Genomic DNA, 21,243 nt, shown 5'->3' on the forward strand with positions numbered 1-21,243 from the left:
CTGAAGTCAGGAAGATCTGAGTTCAAATTTGGCCTCTGACACTTAACACTTCCTAGCTGTGTGACCCTGGGCAAGTCACTTAACCCAATTGCCTCAGCAAAAACAAAAACAAAACAAAACAAAAAACAATAAATGAGGGGGAAAGGATACTAAAATTCAAAATATTTCTTTTGGTATAACTTGCCACATATGTTTTACAATTTGATATGCTAAAGAAATATTTTTAAAACATAATATTCTGTTCCACAAATAAAAATTATATGTGAAAATATAATTAGGATCATATTTTATTTGATTATTTCACTTTTGCCCAAGTCCAGAACTTTCAATTAATCTGACATGAACATTTTTATAAAAAGTATTCAAATTACTTTTTAATTCATTAGATTAATTAATTACTTTTTAATTCATTGAGAACTTATTTATAAACAAATTTTCCCACTTCTTTCATCATCTAGCATACTATTTTTGTCATGTTTTTGGACAACAAGAAATTCATATTTAGTTTGATTCCCTTCTGAGCATACATCTCTTTGATCAAAGCATAGGGGGCAGAAGGACCTCCTCTCTTGTAGTACTCTTCTCAAGATTCAAAAAAGAAAACGGTTGTCCTGCAAGCAATGGCCTCCAAAGATTCTTGCTGGATACTTTTGATGGGTACTCTTAAAATGATATATTTTTTAATGTCATAGAAGTTTCTTTCTATAAAACTGGTTTTGTAAATAGAAATGCATTAATGGACACTCAAGTATTTGAGTGGTAAAGAAGCATATTTCCTCACAAAAGTATAACCCTATGTGATGGCCCTTCTTTGGGAAATCAGTACCTGCCAAGGAGAGGGCAGTAACCAAGCAAACCAGCTCAGACAATAAGTATTTGTCCATATGTCCATGTGAGCTATGTAAGGCAATAATACATAGCAAGGAATATATCTATGTATTCACTGCACATAAGCATGCCTGTCTTCTGCTAAGTATAAAGACTGCTAACATGAGCAGAATTTCTCTTTTCACCCAATATATTTTCTCAACCTTGTATAAATTCAACAGAATGGCCACCCCTCTCTCCAATGAACAAATCACCACCTATTTATTAAGTGCCTATGCCTACTATGTGTTGGGTACTAGGCTACACATCGAATATACAAACATAAAAGTGAAAACAATCCTTTACCATGAGGAATTTACAGTCTAGCTGAGGGAGGCACCATGTACCTATGCCTGTTCTCTAAGCTTTAGATTGGAGAACTGAGATCAACATTAGCCAACTATAAAGTGACAAAACTCCTCGGTTCAACTCCTCTTTATGGAATTTCCTATGGTTCTATTTTCTGAGGACCCCAAAGTAATAGGTATGTGGTATCTAGGGCACCTGCAAATTAGGTCACAGGATTTGTATATCCCAGGAAGGGAATGTGGACCCAAATCTGAAGAAATGCTCCCATCTGCCCTTAAAAAGAGAGAGAGAATGGCAGAATCACTGAAATATGTAAACACTTAATAAATGCTTGTTGATTGATTAACCAGGTTCTCCATCTGGCAAAGCAGATATAAAGAATGATCACCCAGTCCCTAGAGTCTTATATTATTTTTAAGCAGAAACATAACTCTCTCAATTCCACAGCTTTTTTTCATTCCCCATAAACTGATTTTTATCCTAGACACTCAAGAGTGGAGGCAGAACTTATGTTTTTGAGAGGAAGTGGAAAAAGCCAACAGGTGGTAAAGGCTGTTGGAGGAAACAGTAGGAGGTGTGAAACGAATAGCAAAATTCCTCAATATTAGCCCTCTCTTCCCTTTTTTCATCCTCCACATCCTCAATTTGTTAAGATGGGCCACACTCTAACCTCTGGAGATCACTCGCCACTGGGAAGATTAGCATTGAAAAATCCATTTTACTAACACTTGTCAAGTTTTATACATACACACACACACACACACACACACACATATATGCACACATATATACATACTTTTAAAAATTCTACAATGATCACTTCAAAAACCCCAGGGGCTGAGAGGCCTCACAAATGTTTTTGACCCCCCTAAACATATGCCTTTGCTTATTGGGGTACAAAGAAAAGAGTTAATCCACAGTGTAACAGATGCTAGCCAAGAGCAGACAGAGCACATGGGTGTGCACCAGGAATACTATTTGGCCAGTGAAACAGGGACACCCACGGAAATATGTATTTGAAGCCAAGTTCTATTTTGTTGCATACTATCTTTAAAAAAAAATTCAAAACTTAGCATAAAAATTTATTATCCAAAGTTGCATAAAATATTCACCTCATGTAGGCATAGTCTAAATTTACCAAAAATATAGCAACTTGTTTGAATATTGTGAAGATGTCTAAAGAAACTTGCATTCCCCTTCCCCCAATCTTATAAAGAGAATCCTGGGAGTTTTCAGTCTCCACTGGTTTAGTACATAGTTGCCCCTGTTAACTTTCTCCTGTTTCCTGCCAGACATCCAGACAATAAAAGAATCTGTACAGCTGGAAGACCTAGAATAAAAGCCAAAAGCAGTTGCAAAGGCTTCGATGAAGAAGCATGCTCAGAAGAAAGCAACATCTGGGGAGATTTAATATTCTGTAACAAATGCACATTTATTTTTATGTTGTATAAAATGTATTAACAGGGCACTTTAAGTGGCACTGCGTCTAATTTTCTTCAGGTCAGAAAAGTATAACTGAAGAGACAAGGGAACACCTACAAATTTAACCAACTTTAAAAATGATTAAGAAAAACATGTTCACAGATCTTGTGTTGATACCAAACATTCCTCTAAATATAAAGTTGCACTGTCCCTGGAGTCAGACATATATTGAAGCACCTCTGTCAGATCAAAAGGAGCTGCTAGTAGGGAAAAATTCGTGAAGATTTTGGCTGTTCTAATATAAGCCAACTTACCAATACATTACTTTGAATATCATGCACTCAGAAAATAATGAAGCATTAATGCAACCAACAACTTCCCCACCTCCTTTACATACATATAGTGAAGCAGCTATCCAAAGCAAGAGAACTCAATAAAATAACTCAAATTTAATTAATTAATTATTGGTCCATTAAGAATATCAAGAAGAAACTAGCCGTAGACTTACCTTGACAAGCTCCTGTTCGGATGTTTGGGATGAAGCCTCGGCGGCAGGGGTGAGGTTGGGCTGGACACATCTCACAGGGATGGCCCCAAGCTCTTCCTACTGTGGCACAGCAAAGAGTCTTCGTACAGACAATCCCACTGAGCTGTCCCTGGCACATCTGGTTGCTCACTAGTGTGAAACATGGACCGGTTCTGTAATCTGAAAAGACAAGAGGAGAACCTCCTTGAGGGCCAAATACCTTTATGAACAGTAACAATGACAACAGAATAGAGTTATTCTAGGGACAGCAGTGAGCAGATGTTTATCTCCAGTGACTATAGAATAAGGAAGACAGAATAAGGAAATGAGTATAAATTCAGCAGGAAGGATTTAAATTAAATAATTTCCTGATATTATGCAGTCATTCACAGTTCTTTCCTGGGGAAACCTCTGGGAAAAAAAAAAAAAGGAACAATAGCAGCAAGTTTGCTATATAATGAAGTCAGGAATTTCTAGAAATAAAGCCTCTTACTATCCTATTCCGAAAGACATTAAGTATTTATTATGAATGCCAAGTAAAGAGCTAAAGTCATGCTGGCCTGTGGGTTATAGAACAATCCCATAAATCTAAAAGAAAGAGGGCTGGTCTGGGAGTCCTGGAAATGAGCTAAAGCAAATCATCCCTAAAAGAAAAAACTAATAGCATCTTCAACTGCTGCAAGAAGTTCCTATTCTAAGACCAAGGAAATGAGAATTCTACTGATCTCTCTTCTGGTCAGACTACATCTGGTGTATTATGTTCAATTCTGGGCACCATGATTTAGGAAAAATGGAGTCAGAGAAGTTGGAGAATGCCCAGAGGAGAGGAACCATGAAAGGAAAAGACTCTCAGTTTATAGCTATCTTCAAGGAACTGAAGAATGTGGAATAGCAATTAGTCTCATTCTATTTGACCCCAAAGGGCAGAACCAGGAACAATAGGTGGAAGTTGAAAATTTAGGTTTGGTGTCAGGAAAAAAAATACCATTTTAATGATTAGCATTATGAAAAAGTGAAATATTGGGTATTAGGAGAAAAATATCTCACTGGAGATTTTCAAAAACAGGCTGGATAACCAATGATTCGTTTTGTTGTAATAGGTATTTTTTCTTTGAAATTTGAAATTCCAGTGAGTAGGACCAAGAGAACATTGTACACAGTGACAACAAAATTAGGTAATTATCAATTCTGATGGGTATGGCTCTTTTCAACAATGAAGTGATTCAGGCCAATTCCAATAGACTTGAGAAGAGATAGCCAGCTTACACCCAGAAAAAGGACTGTAAGGATTGAATATAAATCACATCATAGTATTTTCATCTTTTCTATTGCTTGCCTGCTTTTTGTTTTCTTTCTCATTTTTTCCCTTTTTTGATCTGAGTTTTCTTGTGCAGCATGGTAATTGTAGAAATATGTGCAGAAGAACTGCACATGTTTAACATCTATTAGATTACTTGCTGTCTAGGGAAAGGGGGTGGGGAGAAGGAAGGGAAAAATTTGGAACACAAGGTTTTGCAAGGGTGAATGCTGAAAATTATTTTTGCATATATTTTGAAAATAAAAAGCCATTATTTTAAAAAAATTGAAATTCCAAATTTCCTCATTTTTGACAAAGACATTGCCATTCTTTCCATCTCTGAGGATTCTATCCTTGATTCCTCAATCTCCCTCATCCTACAAATCTAAGCAGTTGACAAATCTTACCATTTCTACCTCCACATCATCACTGGCATCTTATTTCTTCTATCTCATTCCACAGCAACTACCTTAATTCAGATTGTTTTCATATTTCACCAAGATTATTACAACATCTTCCTAATTGGTCCTATGCACTTCTGCCAAACTGATTTTCCTACCTTACCTACCCCATTTTAGTTAATGGGGAGCATAACAGGCCCAAGGTAAAATGGATCTTGGGAGCATGAATGCTTGTCAAGGTAGTCAGAAAAAATAATACCAAACTTATCAGAGAATTACCCAGCAACACACAAAAGATTAAAAAAAAAAAAAAAAAAGCCAGACACTGACAACCCCATGTCATTTTAGTAACCAACTCTTCCCTGGAGAACATAACAGTTTTTAATCCTCATTATAAGCCTCTTCCCCATTGCCCCAGAATGACTAATACATTCCAATCAGGAGAAAAAGCTGTGTCAGCCAGGGTAGTTCAAATTTCCAGAATAATATTTGTAAACAAATCATTACTTTTACTACTATCTAACATAATCCCTATTGAACAATGTCAGTTTATGTGAATATATGTTCATTAATAAAATGTAAAATAAATTTAATATAAATTTATTATAAATTAATATTAATATAATTAATTATAAATTAATATAATTAATTTATAATAATTATTATAAATTAATTATATTAATTTATAATTATTATTATGAATTAATTATAAATTAATATAATTAAGTTATAATAATTATTATAATTAATAAATAATAATATAATAAATGATATTTAATTAATTATGAATTAATATTAATATAAATTTATTATAAATAAATTTAATATAAATTTAAATAAAATTTAAATGTTTATTTTAGCAAGAAATCATAAAGACAATTATAGTTCATAACCTCTTTTTTGTGTTAAAAATAATCTTCACACTTAAAAAAAAATATATATATATATATACTATTTGTAACCTGTACTTCCAAATGTTGGACTGTTTTGAAATATGATTGCTCTTAACATCAAATTGTATACCACAATAGGTGTTTGACAAAAGTCCCCTTTAAGATTATAATCTAGCTATTTCTGATGAGGTTAGGGTTCCTGGTGGTCAAATGATGAGGTTAGTGGCAGGTTCGGGGTTCAGGGAACCAAAGGAAGGAGTTTGGCTCCCCTCAATCCCCTTAGGATTTGGCACAGGGTGGGGAGTTGTGGGAACCTCCTTCTGGCAGTGCAGAGGTCCTTCATAAAGGAATTTATAAACCCAAAAAGCTAGACTGGTAAAAGAAGTTTATTATTGGAATTGGGAAGTCAGCCTTTGCTATGCATGAATAGAAAGACTGAATTCCTTGGTGGCAAGGGAAAGTTTCTAGTGGAGGAGTCCTGGCAGGGAGATAGAGAATTTCTAGCAGAGAAATCCTGACAAAGAGGTATAAAGTCTTGTAAGGGAAATAGGTGAGAAAAATAGAGGGTAATGCTGAACGTGAATATCGTTTTAGTTTATATATATATATATATATATATATATATATATATATATATATATACATAATATATATATCGACATACATGTATACATATAAATGACATTATCTGAGTTTTAATTAAAAAGGTTTTCTTATGAGAAAAATTTGGGGGGGAGGGCAAGGCAATCAGAATTAAGTGGCTTATCCAGAGTCACATTGCTCGAGTCACATATCTGAGGCTGGATTTGAACTCAGGTTCTCCGGACTCCAGGGCCAGAGCTCTACCCCACTGAATCATCTAGCTGCTCCTTTGATGAATTATCTTAAACTTTGCTTAATATAAACTTATCTTAATATAAATAATTCTTGATTATCAGAGACATTCATCAGGAATGTGTAGGAAAGCCCAGATGGACTGTCAGAACTCATCAAGTACAGTTTTACTAAACAATCTTCTGGGATAGGTTGTTATGGGGAAACCTGCCAACAAAGGACACGGATGGGCAGTAGGATAAATATCTGCTTGCTAATACTGTACTTCAAGATATGTGATCTTCTGAATTCCTCAATTCTTTATCAGCTTATCTTCTGACAATGTCTTCTTACCTTGCTGATTTCCTGGCCCCCAGATCTCCTGCTCACATTTAATATGATAAATTCTTTCCCTGATCACTACTCTTTAATATTCTAGTCCCCTGGCCTTTAGCTTGTGAATTAGCATATGATTATTCATTTTACAAAATAATTGACCAGAAGATCCTCTAGGATGATTAAAATGTTTTTACACAAAAATAATTTTCAATGAATATAACAACTCATATAAAAATACAGTTCTATAGGGTTTTAAACTTTTAAAAAAGCCTGATAAAATAAGGAATTGGCAACTAATGTAAATTTTAAAGTATTCAATAAACTTTAGCTATTATTATTTTTATTATTAATAAGTTTATCTCCAAAACTGAAAATTCAGGGAAGTTCAAATTACAGGAACACAAAGAGATTAGGCTAGGTTCTTTCCTCCTCAAATTACCTCCCATTTGTATCATATAGACAAGATGTCACAATAGTTTCAGTCAAATTTTACTTAATGAGGTACCCTAAATATCCCATGTATGTATATAATCTTCATGTCACCTCTCCCATTAACATGTGAGTTCTTTGAAGTCAGGGACTATGTCTTTTGTGTTTCTTTGTACTCCCAGCATTTAACATGGTACTAGGCATATTGTGTGGACATCTAGGTGGATATAGCGCCAGGCTGGAGTCAGGAAGACCTGACTTAATAAATGATTTCTGAGAAGATTTGATTTGTACTATTCCCTCCTCCCATAAAGAAATAATTTCAAGTCACATGATACACTTGTCAAAGAATCTTCACCTACTGAGGTCAAATCCTGATAATCCCCAAACCCAGGTAATCTTTCAACTTCCTTTTCTCCACTCCAGATCTTGGTTTGCCTGCCTATTCCAATTTAGAAAAAGCACAAAATTACAATGATATAATCCATCATAAATTCATATTTCATAACAGTTGAACCCTTATTTCTGATCAGAAATCTCAACTGCAGGAAAAAGTTTGGGTCTTTTAGGTGGGGTAAGTAATATATATTTGGATTTTTAACAAAACAAAACAAAATTTCTGGAAAGGATTTTATTACTATAAATTTTATTTCTCAATAAATTTGGACACATGCGGTTTATGACCCATTTTTTTTAGGCATCCAGAGCCATGCCATTCAATTCAGCTCTGCAACCACTGAAGAATTTACCCACATTTTAAATTCCTTACTAATAAGTCTAATTATTCACAAGCATTCATTCCCATAACCCTTAAATAGCACCAAATTATATTTACACAGTATTTTTCCAAATTGTCACTCTGCTAGACAAAGACTGTGTCTAATTCAATGCTGGTTTGGAATCAAATAACATTTATCTGCAGCTTTAAAGTTTTTGGAGTTCTTTACATGAATCTTCTTATTTAGTTCTCACAACAATCTAATAAGATAGTTGCTATTTATTTTCTCAATTTTGCAAATAAGGCAACTAAAGGGTTTAAGTGACTTGCCCAGGTATTATTGCTAAGACATGATAAAGTGGAATTGAAGAGTTGAGAGATTTCCATCCCTACCCCCCCCCTTCTCTACCCTCCAACCAAAAACTCTGTATTTCATCCTGTGACCTTTAATATTTGGCATCAATGTTAATAATCGTTAACAGGACAACTATGGTAGAGCCTTAACAATATTTTCACAAATTATTCTAAATTTTAGAATACCACAATAAACCTAAGAGCTTGGACAAAAGGCCTGACTTCCCTCAAATTCAGTCTTTGCTAAACATTTGTTTATGCTCTATGCTTGATCTGTGAAAAATTCTGCATCCGTAGCTTCACAACTAAAGACAAATGTTCTAGACTTCTTATGCCTAAACTTACCTATAATGCACCAGTCTTATTAAATTTGCTCGCAAGGCTTCAGATCTAACCAATATGCTAGTACAGCCTCCAGTTCCCAGCTGAGTATGTGACCTCTCAATATAGAGCAGTAGTATGGCCTCCAGTAGTACTCCACTTTCATTTCTAATTAGCCCTTGTCCTAAGGCAATTGTGCTGCTTACAGGGAAAGGAGAGCATGTGGTACATGAAATCTTGTCACTGTTACCCATTTCCTGAACTCAAAGAACCACAAAACTGCAGGGAAGACACAAGGATATAATTTGAGGCACTAGTCTCCAATTACTTTAAATCCTTCTTTTCACAAAAATTACAAGCAAAAGAATGAGATATCAATTTATCCATGTCAGAGATCACTAAACATTTTTTAAACAGACTAGTTGGTTTGTCAGATATTATTAACTTGCGCTTTTTTTTTCTTCCTGGCAAAAGCTGACTGGCAAAATAGATTAGGATGCTGGGTTAAGCCACAGGAAAATCTGGGTTTGAATCCTACCTCTCTGAGTCTCAATTTCCTCATTTATAAATAAAGATAATAACAGTGTATAAGCCTACCTCAGAGGTTTGTGATTTTTGCAAGAAAAAAAAAGGAAATGAATATCTGTAAAGTGTTTTAAAACTTTAAAGCCTTGTAAATAATTCAGCTGATTATTATTATAATCCTTTTTAAGAAGAAAATTTTGTGCACTTTTTCAAATAGTAGACTTAAAGCAAAGGGATTCCATTACTTCTACAAATTGACAAATTTTGTTTCTAATTTCTAATTCAGTGGTCCTTAGCTTTTTGGTGGTCAAATTTTGTCTCATCTTACCGAGCTTGTTAATGTTTAATAGAGATCTTGGAAAAACATAAAGTGGGGAGAGGGCAGATTGACCAGAATTTGAGGTTGCCATATTACCAGTATTTGAATGATCAAGATCTAAAGTACTCTCATATATACAACAGGGTGTTGATGGTATCTTCTAGCCAAGACAATTTCCTTGCATCTCATCTTAATGTGCCAACCCTTAAGGGTTAACCTTAAAGGAAAGATCTATAATAGGTTATTAATTCATTTATAAGGCCCTACAAGTGAACTTTTAATTGGGCAAACATATTTTTTTAAAAATCTGCTATCTTTTTCCTGTTGCAACTACTGTTAATGAATGAAATCTGTCAAGGAATAAATAACATAGATATGAATAGAAAAAATATTTCTCAAATATTGGGGAGGTAGGAGGAGAAAGAAAAATATATGTGACTGAAAAAAATCAAAGAGACATAGTAATTTATAATTGAGAATTTTATTAACACCAAATATTTTAAGTCATGTATTGCTTTCAAGTTTTAATTAACTTCTAAGCTACCTGTTGATTTTCCTTTCTTAGTTTTAAAATCATTATCTCTCCCATGTCTTCAAATTGGAATAGAAGGTTCTTGAGGGCAGAAACTATCTTCACTTTTGCATTTGCATCCCTAACACTTAAGGTAATGATTTATAAATGTTAAGCATTTAAGTGAAATAAGCAGAACCAGGAGATCATTATACATGGCAGTAAAACTATATGATGATCAGTTCTGATGGATATGGCTCTCTTCAACAATGAGATGATTCAAACCAATTCCAATTGTTCAGAAACAAAGAGAATCATCTACAACCAGAGAGAAGATTGTAGAGGGCTGAATCTCCAAAAAAGTGTACTTGAATCACACAGCAGAGCACTTACGGCTAATTACCTATTTGACATGAGAAAATGGTTCTATAAGCACATATTTATATGATATGGTAATGTGATGGCTCTCCTCATCACTGGCGCTTGCCGATTGTATGGTTGTGAGGTAATCGTAGGCAAGGATTGGAGAGCCGGGGAAGAGAGATCAGGGTCACTTGGCTGCAGGACAGGAGGAGAGAGGCTGGAGACTCTGGACTCCAGAGTCCAAGATTCATCTTTGGCAAGATGCATGGAAAGTTGCCTGCCTCTTTCACTTCTCCCCCTAAAGACCAAGGACTTTGACTGAGGGGGACTCTAATCCTGAGGCCCTCCAGATGACTATGCAAAATGAGTGTGGACCACAACATACCGTGTTTCCCCGATAATAAGACACTGTCTTATTATTTTTTTGGGACTAAAAAACACCAGAGGGCTTATTTTCAGGGGAGGGCTTATTTTATCCTCCATCATGCCCCTTTTATCATCCATCATGCCCATTTTAGCCTCCATCATGCCCCTTTTATCCTCCATCATGCCCCTTTTAGCCTCCATCATGCCCCTTTTAGCCTCCATCATGCCCCCTGAGTGCTTCTTTTATTCTCCATCGCTTACTGAACTTACCGAGTTTTTAGATGGTCCTGTCTCAGCTCTACTCCGCGGCGCTGCTCTCAGTAGCGCCAGCAAGCAAATCACCAGGGAAGAAGAGGATACGCGCTCACTGCTGCAGCTTGATTGGATGCAGCTCGGAGCGCGACGTGCGTTCACCCGGGAGGGGAGGGCAGCGCTGCTTACTGAAGGTACCGCTAGGCAGCATATAGCGCAGGGGATCACCATGATGACCGTTTTCATAGTAAGTTCGATAGGGCTTATTTTCGGGGGAGGGCTTATTTTAGCGGAATATTAAAGAGTATGTGGGTGTCTTATTTTCAGGATAGGTCTTATTATCGGGGAAACACGGTAGCATTTTCACTCTTTCTGTTATTGTTTGCTTGCATTTTTGTTTTTCTTCTCAGGTTTTTTTCTTTCTTTCTAGATCCAATTTTCCTTGTGTAGCAAGGTAACTGTATAAATATGTATACATATATTGGATTTCATATAAATTTTAACATATTTAACATGTATTGAACTATTTGCCATCTAGGGAAAGAGGTGGGGGGAAGGAGGGGAAAATTTGGAACAGAAGGTTTTGCAAGAGTCAGTATTGAAAAATTACCCATGCATATGTTTTGTAAATAAAAAGCTATAATAATAAAAAAAATTTAAAAAGAAATACTAAGAATTTAATAACTGACTTTCATTCATTCATTCATTCTAGCACCTTTGTCTGAGCTATAGTTACACTATCATGTTGCCTGATACTAAGTGTTTCAAATTTATTTTTTCAAGTACTTTTACTTTTTTTTCCATTTTATTTTTAATTTATGTAATGTAACAATTATTTACAGGATATAGTAAAATACAAAATTAAATATGAAACTGTAAATCTACTATATACAACTAGTTATTCCTTTAAAATACACAATAAAATTATCATGTAAATTTAATTTTTTTCTTTTTCTCCCCTCTACCTGTCCTAGTGATGCCCATGATTAGACACAAATAGGTATGTATATGTGTAAAACTGTTACATACATATATTTATCAGTTCTTTCTCTGGATGCAGATAGCATTTTTCTTCATATGTCTTTTATAGTTAATTTGGGTATTTACAATAAAATAACTTATTTGTTCAGTTCTTAAAATAACATTGCTATTACTATGTACAAACTTTTCTTGGCTCTTCTCATCTCATTCTTCATTATTTTGTGCAAGTCTTTCTAAGTTTTTCTAAAAATCATTAAACTCATCATTTTATACAGCATAGTAGTATTCCATCACAATCATATGTGAGAACTTATTCAGCCATTACCAAATTGATGGGCATCTCTGAAATGTTCCACTACAAAGAGAATTGCCATAAACATTTTAGAACATGCACTTTCTTCTCCTTTTCTCCTAATTATCCTCTGAAAATAGACCAAGTAGTGGTCAAAGGATATAGGTAACAATAATTCTTTGTGCAAGATTTTTTTAAAGAACACAATTTTAAAAAAAGTTTCAGATTTTCCTCTGTCCTAATTTTCTCTCTTTAACCAACTGCATTTGTTAGCTAATTTGTTTTAGACTACATAATTTGTACTAATGGAAAGACTATTCCAATAGATAGGATTATGGATCTACTGAAGTTCTAAACTGGTTCCAATTTGGCCTCAGACATTTTCTAGCTAGCTAAATCTAGCTAAATCACTTAACCTCTGTTTACCCCAGTTTCCCCATATATTAAATGAGGATAATAATAACATTTACCTCCCAGGGTGAATGTGAGGATCAAATGGGATAATAATTGTAAACTGCTTATTAAGCACAGTGCCTGCCACATGTTAAGCACTCTATAAGTGCTACTTATTATTTTATTATCATTATTAAAGACAACCATTTTTAAATGGTGAGGGTAATATTTTTAATTGTAGAAACACAACTATTTTGATGCCAATTTTGTTCTTGCTCTTGAACCTCTCCTAATTCAAAGGGAAAAGGCAATATTAAATATTTAAATAAAAATAGCATTAAAAATTTAAGATTTGAATGACTTGTTGTACATGTTTTAATCCAACACACAGACTAAGCATTTCACCAAAATCAAAGCTTTAGTTCTGTTGTACCCAATTATGTGTGGCAGCAATTCAAATACAGAAAATTGTTACCACATTTTATTCTTTTCCATGATGAAGAAAACAGTAAGCAATTTTATTCAATGTAGTAGAATGTCTCATTTCCGAATAATCATTTACCTGACATAATTTTTTCCTTCACTCTAATTCCTATGAGGCATTATTGGCTTTCATTTTCCTCCAAAATCATCTTTTTAAACCACCTTTGCAAAAATAGAAGATTCAGTTTGGGTGATATATTTACTGTTAAGACAATACAAGTGCAGAATGCCTTTCTTTTAAATGGTCTGGAAGTTCCACTTCAAAGAACAAGTTGGCTCAAGCCTATTATTTCTTTTAAAAAATGGTTTGTGAAAAGTGCCACGTTTAAGAAATGCTACTGTCGACCTGTAGGAGCATTAACTATTAAACAGCAAGATGAAAATATTACATAACTATTTGATTTGAACCAGTTTCCCCCTTCTAAGCCACCAACTATGAAAGCTATTTCTATGATCCAAAAGCAGGATTAAGTAGTAAAGAGTAATGCAGCTGATGTGCAATATTATTAAATGTGAAATTGTCTCAAGCCAACATAGTTTTCAAGCAGTACATAAATTTTAAAAGAACACTAAAAAAATTATTCAGTACCCAAACCTAAATTTCATTTAAAAAAAGTAAATGCAAGGCTTTGCATGGCCACCACTGAAGTGTTGGTCATCTTTTAATATATTCCTGTAAAGAACATCTTTCTTAGTTCATTATGAATAGCAACATCAGGAATCAAATTCATAGACTCAATTTTTCAAGTTGAGAGGAGCTTAAAAAATCATCTAGTTCAGTCTCCTTAATTTACAGATGGAAATGCCCAGAGAGGAATTAGCCAAAGTTGCACTCCCTCTTCACCTCTACCTCAAAGAATTCAAGTATAACTTTCTACATATCACCTTTCCTGTTTCCTATCATCTTTCTACTCTCCTCTTCTGTTACAAACATATTAGTAGTCCTCTTGCTCTCAAATTACCTTAGATTTAACTATTTTGTATTTATTCTCCTTAAATTGATTCTGTATATAGTTATCCCTTCCACATCATAGGGGTAAGAGGCATAGTGTCCTCCAGGATCTGGAAAATCTTGTATAATTTTTTGGTCCTTTCTTCACACCAAAGAAATCAGAATTACTGTGATATTAAAAGATAAAATATATTAACATTATACAATACCAGACAAATATTTTTGCATTTCTAAGTTTCTAAATTTTTCCATCATCTGAGGCTTCCATAAAACTCCAAAATTACCACTTAATTTCTTAGGTCTAGCCGCGATATATCAAAATCCGTAATGGGGAAAATCAGGATGTAGAAGGGATGATTGTACTTACATTTTAATATGTAACTTCTCTTTGAACAAGAATTGTTTCACTTATTGTATTAGCATGCACAAAGTAGTTATATAACCAATGCTTATTGGATTGATTGTTTAGGAAGTGGCAAAGACAGTTTTCTCAATTCCTAGTCTAGTGTTCTGTTTCACTATTCTAAATTAATTCTAACACAGAAATGAACTATTACAAAAAAGTAGAGGCCACATAACTAATTTTGAGCCTGGAGGAAGAAAGACTTAATTCAAATAATATATTTGATACTAACTGGCTGAGTGACCCTGGACAAATCATGCCTAGGTACTAATTCCTTAGGACTTCGTTTAAGTACAAAAAGTGATTGTCTTTATGGAGAGAGTTCCCTCACCAAGAATTTTCCAAGCTAAGGAAGTCAAAGATCCTTTTTGTAAAAATGAATATTTGAATATCTCCGTTTTATTATGTAGGCTAAGTGTATCAAAGCTATAGATGGAAAACTTAGCTTATGATTAAACAGATTTTAATATTTCTTTAGCCCGATAATTTGGAAGCCCAGATACTCTTTTTAGAAAATGAGAGCTGTCTTTAAATACTTGTAAGGCTGTCATGTGGAAGAAGGATTAGCCTTGATCTGCTTGACCCCAGAAGAAAGAATTAAGTCCAAATTACAAAGAGGTTAAATTTGGAATTGATGTAAGAGGGAAAACATCTGACAAATTAGTGCTACTCAAAAATCTGGTTCTGCTTTAGGAGCAATTAGGGCCCTCCCCTTTACCCCCCACATCTAGAGGTCTTCAAATAATGCTAGATAACCATTTGTTGAGTAGCTAGCAATGGTAGTAGGGACTCTTGGGAGTATGGATTTGGATTCGATGTCCGCCGAAATTCTAGCTAAGTTGGAATTTTGTGATTCTATAACTATAAGGTAGAGGGAAAGAAATTCAACCTGTGCTTTTATTAGAAAAGGAATTCCCAGGTTAGGAAACATCCTCTGAACTATGCTAGTCCACATCTTCTGTGCAATTTATAGTTTAAATAATTTGTAACCCTGAGACCAAGTGAATATGTGATATTCCATGCTGTCTCCAGAACCACAAACTAATTAAACTGATAGTCTATGTTCCAGACAAAAAAATACTGCTAATCTCCTGGATCAAAACAGAGTATAAAATGTACTACAAATATTAGCTTTTTTTTTTTCAGACTAAATTCAATAAATGTCTTTTGTTTTCCTTTCTTCTTTATAACTGACCAATTTAATGAGATCATTTTCAGATATTTACAAATAAAAGCTTCTATTAAAATTCTTACAGAAGATATGTGGTCAATTTCTTTTTTTTATTAATAGTTTTTATTTACCAGATATATGCATGGGTAATTTTACAACACTGACAATTGCCAAACCCCTTGTTCTAATTTTTTCCCTCCTTCTCCCCACCCCCTGATGGCAGGTTGACCAATACATGTTAAATATGTTAAAGTATAAATTAAATACAATATATGTGTACATGTCCAAACAGTTGTCTTGATATACAAAAAGAATTGGACTTTGAAACAGTGTACAATTAGCCTGTGAAGGAAATCCAAAATGCAGGCGGTCAAAATTAGAGGGATTGGAAATTCTATGTAGTGGTTCATACTCATCTCCCAGAGTTCTTTCTATGTGGTCAATTTCTACTGAAACTTGAGATCAGTGCACATGTCACAAACCCACGACCCATCTAAATCTTGGTGTTAAGGTGTAGATTTTTTCAGAGGAACTTTACTAATTCCATAGAGTGGCAAAGCAAATGAATCAGGATTACTAATATGTTATAAAAACACAACTGACTGCTTCAATCAAGAAAGAACCCAGTTATCTTTTTTATCTTAAATAGATCTATCCTTACCACATTCCAGTGTTAGTACTGATTTTGAGAAGTCTGAGGGGAAAAAAACTGAACCAAGTACAAAAGTTTACTCAAAGAAAATTGGCAAATACTTCACTGTAATCTGTATTTTCTATAGTATCAAGTCTGATATCACTGTGGGAAACTTGAAATGTACTTATTCTCAGTGCTTACATCTTGCCAAATATATGGATTGATCTACATCACAGTTAAAACTGTGTTTTATTCCTATTGATGTAAAATTTAACAATAGAAGTCGGTTTTCACATAGAATTAAGTTCAAAAGTAAATTGACAGAATGTTTTAGTTTATTAACTGTTATACAAAAGTTATCAATTTCTAGTTCATAATGTTTACCAACAATTATTTTAATTTGAAATTTTTTTCTCCAGCCTCATTTCTCTAGTGAAGAGATTTACCAATTGAAAAGAAGTTTTTCTCAACATAGGGAAAAAATATGAAGACGGACAGACATGGGAAAAGTAAGCAAAAATTGTAGGAGTAATGTGGGGAGAATGGAACAATATGGAAACATCAGAGAATCTAAGGAAATGAGGAAGGCAGCTAGAGAGAAATTCAAATATTCAGATTTAATTAGTAATAATAATAATAATTAAAGGTTTGCTAGGCACTTTCCATATATTATCTCATTTAATCCTCACAAGAGCACAAGAGCACATTATTCTCCCCATCTTAGAGATGAGGAAATTCAGACTGATAGGACTTAAAGTAACTTGCTCAGGAACACATGGCTAATAAATATCTGACGTAGAATTTGAACTGGATATTTTCTGACTCCAAATACTGCATTCTATCCAGGATTCCTGATGAGTTATCCCGAGCAGGTACAATGATACTCTTCAAAATATAAAATGAGTTATTACATATAAAGATCTCTTAGATAGTGAGGTTTTGTAAAAACCTACCCAATATATTCAATAATAGTGGGACTTTTTCAGGAAGTTCAACAATTGAGAATTAAAGAGCCAAGGCTTCTCCAAGGAACAAAGGACCCTGTAATTAACCAAGAATCTTGGGCCTACTGTGCTGAGTGTAATTTGAATATAAAGGTAGTTTATTATTCTCTCATGCTACTAACAACAGCTTTGCAAAATCTTTGCTAGTCTTTAGAACCTAACAAGAAAGCAGCATTAATAATAATACATGTTTTTATATATATATATATGTGTGTGTGTGTGTGTGTGTGTGTGTGTGTGTGTGTATATGTATATATATATATATATATATATATATGTTTCTAAAGTAGCTTAGAAATATAATCTCATTTTATTGTCACTACTGGGAAAGTAGGTGCTATTATTATTCCCGTTTTACAGAAGAGAAGACTAAGGTGGGGGGAGGCTAAACCTGAATACTAGATACTTGAGGCATAGTCACACAGTAAGGAAATAGCTACAAATAGCATTTTAAAATGGCTAAGTATGCCCCACAAAGCAAGCTAAATACTACATTTCTCTGCAAATATAAAAGTAAAATATCTTGGGCCTGATAGTGGTTTGATTTTGCTCTTTGGGTATACCATATCTATTTTGGATCTCCTGATCTATTAGCAAAATACTGTTGGAAACAAAGTAATACTATCAATTCAGAAATACTTTAAGGGGGAAAAAAAACTGGGACAGGAATATAATGTCATCCAGTAGTATCATATAAAACGATGGCTACCTATCCAATTCTTCATGCTGTCTATTTGGCAACTATGACTTTAAGTTGCAGAACAAATATATCCATCCATCTGTACTGATAAAGAATGTTGTTATTTACAATTCCCTAAATTAATGAAATCATAAGTTTGTGTTTTTTTAATTATTAGGAAGAAATATTACATGTGACAATGTTAGTCTCAAATTTATGCCTGTATTATACAGCAAGATGTTCGTAATCACCAATCATCAAATTTTTTTCTTGGGCATCTTTGACATCCAAAAATAGGATTTCTAGAATGGGAGACCCAAAATGTGGCAGTGAAGCTCTGTTAAAATGTTTTAAGGACAATGCCATTATTGCCCAATGATACTTATTGAACCAGTATTATATAGAACATATTTATATCTATACTTAGCTCCATTATTTCCTTAAGTTGCCAAATCTTGCCAATGCTATCCCCACAATATCCCTCACATCTTTTCTCTCTTATCTGAATCACATACCCAACATCCTAATATAGACCTTCTTCTGCCAAACTAAGTCATAAATCTAACTATGTCATTCCCCCTTGCTTTGATTCTGCCTCCACATTCCCCCAAATTCCCACTAGCTACCAATTAACTCTCAGATCAAATACAATCTCCTCTTTTGACTTCTAAAGACTTTCACAACCTAATCCTGATGTACTTTTCCACTCTCCCCTTCATGTACTCCACTCCAGTTATTATGTCCTTCTGTTTCTTCCATATCTCCTATTTCCATAAGCCTGGATAAACAGTTGGCCCCCTCCTCCATGCCTGGAATGCACTCCTCCACTTTTTTTTACTTCTTAGAAAGTTTATCTGGTCTTCAAATCCCAGCAAGAATCACCTACACAAGGCCTGTTTTGCTTCTCTTTCTCAGGTATGTTTGTCCCCTCAAAATTTACCTTGTATTTATTCTGCATATAGTGTCTCTTAGAAAGTTAGTAACCCATGGTAATGAGGAATTAAGTAATTTACCCAAACTCACCTGGTCAGTATGCATCAGAGAACGGAGAATAGCCTTACAATGGGGTAACGGCAACTATACGATGAACTTAGTCCTAGCTTGCTCAATTCATTTTATCCCCATCCCATAAAAGATAATTACAGCTACTCTATACAAGGTTCACCAGAGCATCCAAATTATAACTCTTTTCAACCCAAGTATTCTCCAAAGCTATTAGTGAAATTAAATTTAGATTTGAAAATCAGCTCTGACATTTATTAGCTGTATGACTGTTGCTTCTTCATATATAAAATGTGGATTAAAATACTCAAACTACTAACTACCTTAAAGGGGATGAGCAAAATCTTTTTGTAAATATTAAAGAATTATATTGGCATATACCTGGATTTCACTTGTGCAGGTAATATTTAGTAAAAAATTTCTTCCTACCAATGTAAATATGTTATGTACAACTTACTCTTAAAAAGTTGCCTGAGATCCTAAGAACTTAAGGAATTTTTGTAGGATCATGCAGAAAAATGAATGTAAAATATTGTTAATATGAGTAATTACTAATATTTAGTTTATTATTACTATAAGGAAGAATCCATGAATAATGAAGTTAATGTAGAAATGATGGAAGTCCTGGGAGAAAATGAAAATGTCATCTCAAGATTTATAATATTGAAAGAAACTAGGAGTAGTCAGGCTTGTAACCTTACATTCAGATGTTTAATCTAGATTTTTAGAGGTCCAACTTTGAAAAGTTCAGGTGTATATGTAAATACAAGGACCTGAGACTGCAAATCTGAGCTTAAATTTAAACTCTACATGGATTTAAACTCTGCAAGGATTATTAAACCAAAAGTTCCCAGAACATAATCCCAAAACCAAGTGCTGGCCTTAAATTCAAATTTTCCTTCCCTCTGGTAGCACTCACACAATCTTTTATGGGCGCATCTCAGCATATAGAATGAAATCAAAAGAGGGCCACAAATAGAATCAAGAAGAGTGAAGGCCAGAATGAATGGGCCTTGCTAAAAAAAAGTGCTAATAACAACAAAGAAGTTTAAATTAAATTGTTTTGAATATAAAACAAAAAGATGAAAGAAAGAATAGATCTGCTACTACAAGAAGAAATATTAACAGAAGAAAGAAGGCAAAGCAAATAATTCCTATTTTGCTTCTGTGTTCTCCATTAAAGAGAATGATTAGTAAACTAGAAAGTATTAGATGGTTAAGGTAACTGAAATCCAAGATAAGGGAGGAGTTAGCAAGAGGATAACCAGCTGTTTTAAATAAAACCTCTGAAAAAACTATTTTGTGGCTCAGCCTAAGCTGATAAATATACACATATGTTAGGAATCTTTAAAAGATCAATAACATACTTCTAATTAGTTATTTTATAGTGAATGTGAAACTAATAGCTAATATCATTTGTGCTCTCTGGGCCCACTTCTCCCATTATTGCCTTTATAATGTCAAGTTCCATTCTTCATCAAATGTATTACAGGTCAAAGATGACCATAATAGACTGAAACCAACACACCTAGTATAAAAAGGTCCTTAGATCGAATAGGGGCCATTCAGGAAAGGCTATGACTCAACTTTCGTGATGGGTATGAAGGAATATGTTTATGTTTAATTCATAAAAGTTGCACCTGAACTTAAGCAGACTGGTTCCAATAATCCTGTTGGTCCCTCAGCTTGCCGAGTCATTCATTCATTCATTCATTCACACCACTCCTGATAATCATTGAAAACAGCTGAAATAATGATATCATAACCTCTAATTTGAAAAGCAGTATGAAGAGCCATTGAAAGGGAAAGGATTGTTTCAGGGACTTTTAGAAGGCAGGTATGCCAGGTTTCTCATCTACAAAAAGGGATTATTATTTATATAACCTATCTGACAAAGTTTTTGCGAAGATCCCAGGAGAACATGCTTTTGAACCACTTTGTGAGTTAAAATACTACACTTAATGATAATAGCTAATATTTGATGTAAATAGTGACTGTGGGATGATAAGTGCTTAAAAACAGTTTAAATAGAAAGTCAAAGAGCTTTTAAGTTTCTTAATGTAGTGAAGATAAGTATTTTTTGTACCTTTCAGAAATTTGTTTTCCTCCTCCTCTCTCTCCCTTCTCCCTATCACTCTTCTATTGTCCTTCTTCCTCCTCCTCCTTCCCCTCCTTCTTCTTTTCCATTCCTTTTTTCCTTCTCCCTCACTGTTTTTTCTTTCTT

At 34.1% G+C, this 21,243-nt stretch overlaps 1 protein-coding gene across 2 annotated transcripts in view; it reads right to left on the minus strand.

Moving 5' to 3' along the window:
- The window catches only part of FBN1 (fibrillin 1), a 267,909-nt gene that overhangs the window by 141,457 nt on the left and 105,209 nt on the right, over positions 1-21,243 (minus strand). For both annotated transcript variants that reach the window (XM_074294433.1, XM_074294434.1), the window contains exon 6: positions 3,107-3,304. In XM_074294433.1, coding sequence (XP_074150534.1) covers positions 3,107-3,304 — 198 coding nt within the window. The remainder of the gene's footprint in view (positions 1-3,106; positions 3,305-21,243) is intronic.

The sequence above is a fragment of the Sminthopsis crassicaudata genome, chromosome 2 (assembly GCF_048593235.1).
Source record: "Sminthopsis crassicaudata isolate SCR6 chromosome 2, ASM4859323v1, whole genome shotgun sequence".
NCBI lineage: Eukaryota > Metazoa > Chordata > Mammalia > Dasyuromorphia > Dasyuridae > Sminthopsis > Sminthopsis crassicaudata.